This window comes from Puma concolor, chromosome A2 (assembly GCF_028749965.1).
Source record: "Puma concolor isolate L17-30 chromosome A2, mPumCon1.1.hap2, whole genome shotgun sequence".
Classification (NCBI taxonomy): domain Eukaryota; kingdom Metazoa; phylum Chordata; class Mammalia; order Carnivora; family Felidae; genus Puma; species Puma concolor.
The window spans coordinates 150,405,737-150,417,396 of NC_141668.1; the positions used below are offsets into that span (position 1 = coordinate 150,405,737).

Here is an 11,660-nt window from a genome sequence, read left to right on the forward strand (position 1 = left end):
GTGCAGCCCTGGGCATGAGGTGCTCTACCCATCAGAGTTTGGGGGACTGTGGTCTAAGCTATGCCGCCCTGCTCAGGGCCTCATGGATTGACCCGTGCCGCCACCCCCACCCTCAGGTGCCTTCCCTGTGGTGTCTCCCTACCTCACGGAGTCTGCTTCTCTTTACAGGTGGCCCTGTTGAATCCCATTGAAAACCCAGACCTGAAACTGGCCATCGTCATGCTGATCGTCCCGTTCTTTGTCAATGTCAGTGCCATGTTGCATTTTCCTACCCCCACGTGCTCTCTGCCTTCCAGTGTCCCATTCACAGTTCAGAGTCTGACAGAGAAAGCCCCTTTTGGCTCCCACGTCCCTCTGTGTGAGCATTTGCCCTCTCCCCACCCCCACTCCAGACGTGAAGATGGCAGGATTGCTTTCTCAACAGGCACACCCCATGCTCCGGGCCCCCTGTGCAAGATGGAGGGTCCTGGGAACTGTCTTGCCCTCCCTGCCAGGGGACCTTCCACCAACGAGGCCCACCACATGCATGACAAGGATTTCTAGATCAGGATGCCAGGCTTCTCTCCCTGTCGTTTACACAGAGCTCCAAGAGAAACTCACAAGCACACTGGCTAGAATTAGGAAACAGTGAGAAGAAATGCTACAGGCACCTGGGGCTGACAGACATGGCCGACTATGCAGGCCAGCCACTCAGCCCGTGGAAGGAGCCCCAACCAGGAGCCCAGAGACCTTGTTAGTGGCTAAGGCAAAGGCTCAAGGCAGGCTGTCCCCATCAGTCACCACCACTCGGGGTGAAGAGGGCCAGGGCTTTCTTGCCGGTTCTCTGATAAGAAAGTAGAAACAGAGGAAGTGGAGAGTGGGTGTCTCTTTGAAAGCTTGTGAGAGAGAGCAGGGGGACTGGATGAGGGTTTTCTTCCCCTTGTCCTGGACGTAATCTGGAGCGGGTAGGAGGCATGCCGATGGGGTCTGCTCTGCTTTCACAAACGGCTTATCCCGGAGTAACGCTCAGGTTCCCTCCCCACAGGCTTTGATGTTCTGGGTAGTGGACAATTTCCTCATGAGAAAGGGGAGGACGAAAGCTAAACTAGAAGAAAGGGGAGCCAACCAGGACTCGAGGAATGGGAGTAAGGTCCGCTACCGAAGGGCCGCATCCCACGAGGAGTCAGAGTCTGAGGTAGGGCTGAGCCCCCGTGCTACCACCCGACCCAGGGAGGTCTCTGGTCTCTGTTTGCATCTGGTCCTCTCAGCACTAGCCAGGGGGAGGGAGAAGAGGCTGACAGCTCCATCTGGCAGGGACCCATCCCTGCAGCCCCTGGCCTTCCCAGGGCAGGAAGGTGGAGCACCCAGTGTGGTGAGGGCTCCGACAGTCCCTCCCCAATCCCTCCGCCAGTGGAGGAAGACAGGGAAGGGAGGGGCTGCCTTTCCCTGCCTTTCCTTCCAGGGAAGCTGGCACAGACTCTCCTGAGCCTGATCATTGACCTTTAAGCATTCAGGTGTTTGAATCCCTGCCCACCACTACAGAGCAGCGGAAGTGTTGGCTGAGCTCACTAGAAAAGTCTAAAACGTAGGGGTAGCCAGACCTTCCCAGGGAACCTCACCTTCCCATATTTTCAGGTTTCCTACATTCAAGGGTTTGGACTTGGAGGAGACTGGTGGTCATAACTAGGAGCATGGAGGCAAAGTTACACTCCCTGGTCAGCCTGCACTTCTGTGTGCTGCAGGGTGAGGCCAAGGCTGCCTCCTGAAAGGGCCTTGTCAGCCCCCAGGGTGGGGCTACAGAAATGGCTGTGGTGACATCTTCCCTGAGAGACCTTCAGACTGCATGAGGTGAACGTGTCTGAAGAGCTCTCTGTAAGACTGATCGTTTTGAGATTGAGGTGTTAACGAAAGCCCTGTGAGGACCCTGGAACAGTCTGTTTAACTCCTGGGGGCATCCTGGAGGGAGTTTTGGAAGCTGGGTAGAAGAGCAGGACAGAGGGTAAGCCCATGTCTTCTCTAGGGGTGCCTAGGATCCGACCCGGGGCTTGTTGTGTTGCAAGAGCCTGGTGAACATTGGGTGAATGACAGACAGCACTACAGGCAGAAGCAATGACTCATGAGCAGTCGTGCTCGTGTGGTATGGCATCTGGGCAATGTGAAATCCATCATGGCCAGAGTGGCCTGTGTTCCTCAGGGTAGGATGGGATGACAAGAAATGAGGTACAGGCAAAGGTCTTGGCGAGACAGGCAAGGTGCTTTGTGATTGGGGCACACATGTACAGGCAGTCGGGAGCCAGAGAGAAGGTTTAATCTGGGAGCCACCAAGGGAGTGGTCCAGGAAGAGGTGATGTCCCCATCCTGCCCCCAGGAGAGCATGAGCTCATGGTCCCCTGTACAGCTGCAACTGTCCCTGTCCTTCTGTGGTGCCTAGAGGTCTGCGGAGCCAGGCAACTTGCCCTGGATGCCCTTGCTCCGTGGCCGCGTCATTCCAGGGATTCAGAAGAGTGAAGGGCTCCTTTTGTCTTCACAAGTTACAAAGTTGGCTTAAAGCAGCTGCTCTGAAACCCACTTGCCTCGTATGTGCTCCACAGATGTTCTTTTCCTCTTGAGAAAGGGGACCCTTTTGTTTCCTTTTGCTGTATTGAAGGCAACTTCAAAGACCTGTGATGCCCCTGGTCAAGATTGGGCTTTTTTGCCAGGATGACCTTAGGTTGTGGGTCCTTGCTGAGTTTGCTCTGACTGGGGTTCCGTTCCAGCCGGAGGTTGGATGGAGAAGTGGGGAGCACTCCAGAGAGGTGGGTATGTCAACTCGATGCTGGTTTCAGTAGCCCGTGAATATCCTGAGAGTAAGTGAAGTCTGGGGTGGTCTCACTCTGTAAAGGGGCCTCCCCATCACCCTTGCCTCAAGAAACACGAGACCAGAGGCCTCCTACAGGGGTAGGCACCCTGGTGCTGGGGTGGAGGGAGGGCAGAGGAAGAAGGCACCGCTGGTGGTGACGCAGACCGTGCCTCCCCCGCCCCCCCGCCTCAGATCCTGATCTCGGCCGATGACGAGATGGAGGAGTCTGACGTAGAGGAAGACCTGCGCAGACTGACCCCCCTGAAGCCCGCGAAGAAGAAGAAGCACCGCTTTGGGCTGCCCGTGTGACACACTCCTGCGCTCGGGTCAGGTTTGGGGGCCCAGCCGGCTGCCGGGTCCTTCCTTCCCTCCTCCCTGCCCTTCCTCTTCTACCTCCGCCCCTCTTGCCGTCTCCGCCCCCTCCCAGACTACTGTGACTCGACAGAGGGAGGACGGGCCGGCGCCGAGGGGTTTGCGGCAGCCGGAGGCTCCCACTCAGTTGCACTACAAACACTGACCAAATATGCAAGCGAGGCATTTTGTCTGTCTGTCGTTGTCCCAGACGGTGTTGTGAGGGACCCAGAAGCCCCGTCCTGTGTCTGGCTGGGTGGCATCGAGGAGGGAAACACGCACACACACAGGCTGTGGGCAGAACCTTTCCGCAAGGCTCTGGGCGTGTGGACACATAACACGTTTGGGGCTAAAAGTCACTCATTGACCAAGTTGGAACCGCAATGCTTTCTTACTCGAAATGGCTTTGTAACTACTGATTTCTAAAGCCGGTTTTATGAGCTGTCACAGTGTTAATGTTTTTTGAGTATGTGTTTATTTCCTATGGGACTAATGGGCAAAACATAGATTTTTTAAGTCTTCCGTACGCTGTTGACTTTTATATTTTTAAGTTATATTTTCATACTATTGTATTTAAAAACTCTTTTTAATCCCCAAAGAAATGGGTTTGTTTGCCTTCCATGAGATGTGAACTGGTGGGAAGAAAAAGTCAAGAGTTTTGTTAATTTGGAATATTTGTAGGCAATCTGCGATAAGATGAGGTAAATGGTCTCAGCAGGAAGGGAGATGAAGCCTTATCTGAAAGGAACAAACCCAGTGAGTCTGTGTAGGGCAGGCCTGACTGGGAGGCAGCTGGTCTGAAGGTCGATCTAGGGCCCCGGTGCGTGTGGGACAGGAAGTGCTCTGTCCAGTGGCTTGGTTTTTCTGCTGGCAGGTAGAGGTTTTAGTTAAATGTGACCAAGAAAAGAGCCTAAGAGGTCTGTGTCCAGAGAAACTGAGACCTCGAGGCCAGCCCTGTGTGTTCCCTGTCTCTCTTCAGAGCCTCCAAATCTGTAGTTTAAAATTCAGTCTGGGCCTCCTTGCCTCCCACTGGTGCAGCCTTCAGAACCAGCTGCTGGACCAGCCCCAGGAACTTCCTCTCAGGCTGCCCTCTGCCTCTTGTCTTACTGCATCCCCTTGTTTTGCACAATAGTCTGAGGAACCCCTGCCTGCCCAGTGATCCTGTTTCTCACGTCCTTCAAAGATACAGGGCAGCTGGGGACGGGGCAGGTTGAGGTGCAAGAGCTTACCATCTGCCTCCACAGGTAGGCGAGGTGCTTCTAAGCCCATGTGCCCTCCCTGGGGAGCGGCCCCACTCCTCAGCATGGCCACAGGCCCCCGTAGCTTTAGGAGTCTGCTGACCACAGTGGAATGGGTTGGCCTGGGCACTTGCCCTGCTGTGGAAGCAGCACGGTGGAGCAGCCAGGGTTTTGTCACAGCCCAGAGGCAGCCACAGAAGTTAAGGAATAGATAACTACACCACTAAGGTGGGAGCTGGAAGTGAGACAGGTGCAGAGAGGCCACCTGGTCCAGAACCTTCCTTTTAGACCTACATACAAAAGTGCTGCCCTTACGTAGATTGGGTCTGAATTGCAGCGTGGGAGCCAAACTGTTAAGCCCTGGGCCTGCCTCACCTTTCACATCCCACCCAGGGGCAGGGCAGGGGGAGTGGGCTTCTCAGCCCTTCTTCCTGTGGGAGTCTGGACCCAGAGGGCTGAGAGGAACTGGGACCTGTCACTGCCGTGAGCAGCGACTCTGCAAAAGTGGGCATCTGCCACAGGAGGCAAGATTGCGAGCAAGACTAGAGGCTGTGTCCGCTTCTGCCCTCATTTAGGCTGTTAACCCCCTCCCGTCCCTGGCCACGGTGAGGTGTCTGCCCTGGAGAATCGGTGCTGGGGAAGACCAGAATTAACGTTGTGCCTGCTGCACATCAGCCCCTCGTGGCATTGCTGGCTCCCTGTACTTTTCCCTCCTGTTTCATTTTGTCTGAACAACCTGTGCCCATCGCTGTTTCCTGCACCTTACTGAGCTCAGAATCAGAGATGTGCTTTCAGCCTTGAGCTCCAGGCACAGCGAGTGGGAGAGACACAGTCCACGAAAGATGGAAAGTAGGGGTTATGTAAGCCTCAACAATCTGCTCTTCCGAAGGCCCTTCCCAGTGCCTGCTGGGCAGTGGGTTTGGGGGACAAAGTGGTGGAGAGTGAGTGGCGGTTTTTCCCTGTATCCTGATTTTCAATAAGGGCTTTAGTCTCTGAGCCACAGTCATAGAGCTGGCTGACTAGGGGATGAGTGTCTAATCATAGAGGGCCTTGTGGTGTGTGGGACTGGACAGTGTGGCCTTGCCTGTTTGGCCTTATCTTCCTGTGTGTGTGTGTGCATGGGTGTATAACACACACATATACAGAGTTTGTATTCCCTGGAGTGTTTCCTGCAGTCACTGGGGTTTTTTCTGTGGTACACTGTCCCAGGAGAGACCAGATGCAGAGGGCCATGGTCAGAACTTCCCCTGAGCTGTCCTCCTTCCCTCCCTGGGATGAGTCTCCTCTCCACCTGCCCCAAGGTGCCTTACGAGGTACAGCTCTTTACCCAGCCACATGGCAAGCGTCACTGTGCTTGAGAAACCATGAGACACCAACTGGACATTGTGTGCTATCGTGGACCTTGGCCAAGCCATGCATGATGAAAGCTTATAAGTCAAGGTCATGAACAAGTTTCTTGTAACTGATGGAAATAACCTGATGAGGTAAAACTGTCACATCTCAATGGAAGGAATCATTGTTGGCCTTATTTCCTTTTGTTGTCAGTGGCATGTGGACAGTGGCAAAGGGGGATGTTGGTGAGATCCTGGGCGGCAGTGGCTTCTTGGTCTGCTCAGAAGACCTTCAAGATAAGGGCCCGTGGCCCATTAGTTAACCCACAGGCATGCTGGTGGCCTCCTGCCTCAAGCTTTAACTCATGCCCCTTCCTGGCAACAGGGAGTCCTAGGCGAGTATTGTCCTATCATGCCTTTAAAGGGAAAAGATAAGGCTCAAATCCTAGGCAGTGTAGTCCTGTGGCCTGCAGCACAGAGGCCCCATCTGTCAGCTGCCCAGGAGCCCACTCTGGCCTCCAGACAACAACTCACTGGCCTTTTCACAGCCAGGCCAACATAGACGGCTCTAGGAACTTCTCATTGGCCAAAGCAGCCACCTTGTAGGGTGTAGGGTTGGCGTTGAGATGTTGCACACACTTCCAGCCAGGAGTGGAGAGCTCTCTGCTTTGCCCTGTGCGGCACTGGCAGTTCTGAAGGGCTTTGCTCTTGGTGAGGGACTTCTGGTCCAATGACTGTCAGCTCCTTGAGCTCCTGGCTGGGTGGGTGGGTTGGTTTCATTTGATTTCTCTTTTCATGATGTTTCTTAGAACTCAGACCAATGTGAGCAAACCATGGCCTATTTCCACTGCCCTTCTGGTGGGGGTGTTTAATCAGTGATGACTCACAGAAACCCATTTTTGAAATGAAAGGGAAGATGATGTACTTAACATTGTACAATGGTTTACAATAAAGTTTCACATCTTAATACCTTTTTTTTTTTTTAAAAAAAACCCATCACTTGTGGCTGTTGGTTGTGTGTTCTTTGGAGTTGAAACAGCTTAATGGGGTCAAGAAGATTTCCCCAGTGAGTTAGAAGATTCTCCCCCAGGAAGCCAAGTGTGAATGAACCTACATCACGTCGTGACACACACCGGAGCCAGAATCTGCCAAGGGAACAAGCTAAAAGTACTCTTGCCTTTTCCACTTACCTGTTAAGGCGAGTAAAAGCTGCTTTACCTCCCACTGAGGAGCAAGCAGTACTGGGAGATTGAGGGGTGAGGAGCAAGGCCACGGGGCTGGCAGGCAGGTGCCTCCCTGGGCAGAGCCAGCTGGGGTGGCGGGATTGGGGGCAATGCCAAAGCACCCTTCCCAGGCTGGGCCCACCCTCGGTGCCTTTCGGCCCCATTTGCAGTCCTGGGTCCGTGCCCCTGAGTGCTGGTCTCAGATGGAGCCTGGCAGTCCTCTCATTGGCCTCCTGGGACTTGGAGGGGGAGATTGGAGGCATGACAGCAGTGGAGTGGTATTCGGGATAACCAAGTGTCAGTGCCTGGTGGGGTTCTGTCTGCCTGGAGCCTCCAAGGATAAAAATAATCCCCACCACACACTGACCAGGAGCTGGAATGTGGCCGACCTCCCACCCACATCACCTCCCCACACCCATCTCAGGTGGAGAGTTCTGCCTTGCGCCCCGAGGGTCTCCCCTTCAGGGATGGGCTATTAGGAGCTAGCAGAAAGCTAAATGGCCTTCAGGAGAGCCCTTGGGCCTGTCCCTCTCTCCACAGCTCAGTGCCTGGAATGGGCTTGGATCTCGCCCACCTGCTTTCAGCAACCTAAATGTCAGGCCAGGCACCTTTGGGTGACCTCACCCAGTCAGAGGCTCTGTGCCCTTCCCTGCCTACACTCACCAGTGCCCTTACCACAAAGCAGGTTTTCTTCTGGTCCTTTCTGGGCACTTTACCTCCCGCCTTTTGTCCCTTTGCTACCCTTGCACTAGGAGCCAGGCAGAGGGCAAAAACACAGATGAAGCAGCTCCCCGAGCTTCTCACAGCCTCAGCTGCTCACCTGTGAACCATGGGGGGCTGTGCTCACTGTGAGCAAGTGCTCCCAAGTGTCACACACAGGAAGCTTCTGCTCTGCTGCCATGCAGGATGGAAAGTCTCTTTCCTCTGGAATCCATAGAAGGGTAAAAGAGAGGGAAAAATAAGCTCAGAGCGGTCCAGCCTAGCCCAGGGCCCTCCCTTCCCTCAGGGACACCCACCCCATTGGGATGGACTCTCCCAGGTGGACAGCTCAGGCTGCCACACACATTCCAGGACCCACGCTCATAAATCCTCATTGCGCACTGCCAGGCCTGGCACCTCCCGCCTGCATAAGAGCACCTGTTCTCGAGGGCCCCGGGTCTCCCCAGCTGTCCTTTTCCACCAGGGCTATGGCCCCCAGGCAGCAGTGTTCAGCGAGCCCCTATCATCTCTAAGAATAAACTCTGAAGCTGCAGGCTGTGCGGACCTGAATCATCGGGAAGCCCATCGAGGAGGGGAGTGGCTTTCCGGGACAGGCAAGTGGACTATATAAGCCCCAGAGGGCTGGCGCTGCCCCGATCTCTTCCACCGGCTTCTGCCTGCCAGAGGGGAGCCTTTGCAGCAGCTCTCGCACAACGCCCACCATGTCCCAGGTAGGAGGGCCCGGCACAGGCCGGGTTGGTGCCGGGGGGGTGGGGATGGACAGCTGGACACTGTCACCTCTGACAGTTGTGTCCTGAGCTGAACTGCAGGCGTAACGAGAAGCTCTGTGAGCCCCTGGGAGGCCGGGGCTCAGGAGGGGCAGCGCTGGGCCCCAGCTTGCCGGCAAACCCCCATTTATCTTGGGTTTGGTGTTGTTCTGTGGCTTGTCAGGAGGGTAGAGACAACATGTGTGATACTTCAATTTGTGTCTGCCTTTGTGTGTGAAGAAGTTGACCATAGGACTCGTTTGTAGCCGTGTGTGTGTGTGTGTGTGTGTGTGTGTGTGTGTGTGTGTGTGTGTATGCGCCTGCGCACCAGGCGGGATCTGTGGGTGCATAACTTCCCCCAGGCATCTCCCCAGCAGGATATATCTCGGTGCAGGGGGTGTACTGTGTTGCTGCAGGATCCCAGCCCAGACTCAGGGACCAGGAAGTCCCTGCACCTGTCCCCAGGGCTTAAGAAGGAATGAGGCCTCAGACTCCTGGGCGCCTGGGGTTGAATGGTAGGATAAGCACTGAGTCTGAATATCCCCAGTCTGGAGAGGGATGGACTTGTAGGTCAGTGCTAAGGCATGCTAAGTGGAGGTTCTCCTTGCTACCTGCTCCATGGGTGGGTGCTGACTTTGGACCGACTTCACGGGCATCTGATTTTTCCACCAGATTCCCACCCCAAAACGCACGAGGCAAATGCCGGCAGTTTGGGGGAGAGAGAGACAATCCCTGAGGGGCCCTTGCCACCCAATGAGCAGATCTTGGAATTTACCCAAGGAAACTCCACTCAAAACCAGCCCCTTTCCCCTTTGCCCTTCGTTCCCAGGCCTGAGCTTGGCCAGGCAGGCAGTGTCAGGCCACAGTAGCCATGGTCCCCATGCTCCTGGTCTGTGGGGGAGGTAGAGAGAGACGTGGAGGCGGGGGTGGAGCATGGTTGGGAGAGCTTCCTGGAAGAGGAGTGTAGCCTTAAATTGGCTTGAGTTCAGTGACCAGAGAAGAGGGGTCTCAGGGCCAAGGCAGTGAGGTAGGAAAGGGCTTTCACCCTTGAGGCCTCAGGTTGTAAGATGAGGTTCTGGGCTCTCCAAGGCTGGTGCTCAGGAGGCCCCCATCAAGAAGAAGCGCCCCCCCGTGAAGGAGGAAGATCTGAAGGGGGCCCGTGGGAACCTGGCCAAGAACCAGGAAATCAAGTCCAAGACCTACCAGGTCATGCGGGAGTGTGGTGAGTATCCTCCTGGGCAGTGGGGGTGGAGGGGGGAGGTGTCAGTGGGAGGGGGGATGGGGAGAGGGGTCCCAGCATCCTTTCCTGAGTCCAGAGCTCCTGAGCAGGGGGGGCGCTCCCCACAAATGCCCCTGCCCACACCTCCCCATCCTGCCCACAGAACTAGCTGGTTCCACCGCCCCGTCAGTGTTCAGCGGCACCCGGACCGGCACCGAGACCGTCTTTGAGAAGCCCAAAGCTGGACCTGCCAAGAGTGTCTTTGGCTAAGAAGTGCACACCATTCCTCTCACCACTGCCAACTCCTAGATGCAGGAGCCTTTCCCAAAAACTTTTTTTATGCCAGAATGCACCTTCTCACCTGCTGCCTCTGGGACTGCCGCCTGTCCCTCAGAGCCCTGGTCCCTCAGCCCAGGGAGTCTGCACCGGCACCTGGGGAACAATAAAGAGGATGCCCAAGTGACTCCGGCATTTGGAGGGTGTTAGTTGGTCACCAGCCATAGCCGATCAGTGTAGGGGAGGGGCAGGTGGGGTAGGGGGTGGGGCATGTTCTGTACCCTTTGTGGGCTTTTCGGAGGTCCCAAAGGATAAGGCCGGTGCCATTACAGCCACTGCCACATGCCAGAAAGTCTTGGACGTGGTGAACTGGCGCTGAGCTGTGTGGCTTCAGACCAGTCTCTGCCTTTCTGAGTCTCAGTTTTCCCTCCCATCTGAAAAGGGACTAGAGCTGGAGCCTGTTGCATAAAACAGGCCACAGTAACACTGCTCAGAGTGAAGCAGGTGGGGGCCCGAGGCTCACCCCTCCCCCTGCTTTCCACAGAAGATGTTGAGATGCTTCCAAGGACCCCAAGGCTCTGCAGGACCAGGTCACCTCAAAACCCCTTTCCTCTGGGGCCCTTAGTTGTACCACCTCCTTGCCAGCTCACACCCCTTAAAGACAAAACCAGGTCGAGGCCCCTTTCTGGCCAGTGGTAGTCTGCTTACTGAGCTGCTCCTTTCTCAGACTCAGGGTGAGCCTCCCCCTCGCCACTCCCACCGGTCCGCCTGCATTGTGAGAACTCCAGGTCCTTGGCTCATGAGCAGTTCTTCCGTCCTCAGGCTTCAGTGTCCCCTGTGTGCGTGGAACTGTCAGATCCAGGGGACTGCAGGAGTCTGTCCCCCTGTGACAGCAAAGCCATAGGCAGTCCTCCCTGCTGCCTGCACGGAAGTCCGCCTGTCCCCTGGGCATGTGGGGGTGGCTGCTTGGAGCCTTCCCCACGTTCTCAGCCAGCATGGCGTCCTTATATAGCTGTCTTCAGGCTGGGCCCGTGCTCTGTGCCCCGAGTGGCCCTTCTGTGGGGCAGGGCCTGGGCCTGCTCACCGTGCTCCTCGGGGGGGGGGGGGGGGGGGTGGGCTGTTTGCTCAGATTGCTGACCGGGTGTGAAGCCCTGGATGATCCCAACCATATTCAGAGCCAAAGGGCAAGCAGTATAGATGCGCACAGAGATGCTTTCTGGAGGGGAACATTGACTTGCAGCCAGAGACACAGCTCCAGAGTCCTGGATGCTCCTGCCACTGATGGAGGGGAACTTGGGGGCCAGTCACTGCCTCAGAACCTTGTGTCGGCCCCCGAAATGGCTACTCCCCTCCCTCCCCACCCCCACTGACAAGTGTCACCAAGTCACCCTCCTTCCTCAACCCAGGGCTTGGCACCTGGCCACCACTTTCCTGAAGCAACTTTACCTTATCTATGGCCAGACTCGGGAGCTGGGCTGTCCCAGAGCCGCCAGGGACGCAAGCACCAGCTGCATCCGGATCCCTTAATATTTATTCATTTTATTGCTATTTGTTATAAAAGCAGCATTTCAAGTTTATTAAAGAAAAATTGAAAAAAGCTACTGGTAATCCTACCCCAGGCCCTCGGGTGCATTCCTACAGGTCTGGGCTCAGGACAGTGGCACTGCCTTGGTGTGCTGATGGCTAGGTGTCCTGCGCTTTCTCACGCAAGCCATGAATCATGGGCTCCCTTGGCATG

The 11,660-nt window shown here is 55.7% G+C and overlaps 2 protein-coding genes across 2 annotated transcripts in view; both read left to right on the forward strand.

Moving 5' to 3' along the window:
• Positions 1-6,714, forward strand: part of STIMATE (STIM activating enhancer) — a 54,037-nt gene extending 47,323 nt beyond the window's left edge. The window contains exons 6-8 of the mRNA XM_086698010.1: positions 169-246; positions 1,025-1,174; positions 3,011-6,714. Coding sequence (XP_086554136.1) covers positions 169-246; positions 1,025-1,174; positions 3,011-3,127 — 345 coding nt within the window. The 3' untranslated portion in view covers positions 3,128-6,714. The remainder of the gene's footprint in view (positions 1-168; positions 247-1,024; positions 1,175-3,010) is intronic.
• A 1,472-nt stretch (positions 6,715-8,186) lies between these two features.
• MUSTN1 (musculoskeletal, embryonic nuclear protein 1) lies at positions 8,187-10,109 on the forward strand. Its single transcript, XM_086698012.1, has 3 exons — positions 8,187-8,391; positions 9,517-9,649; positions 9,810-10,109. Exons 1-3 carry the CDS (start codon positions 8,383-8,385, stop codon positions 9,914-9,916), a joined length of 249 nt encoding a protein of 82 aa, XP_086554138.1. The 5' UTR covers positions 8,187-8,382; the 3' UTR covers positions 9,917-10,109.
• Positions 10,110-11,660: the final 1,551 nt, after the last annotated feature.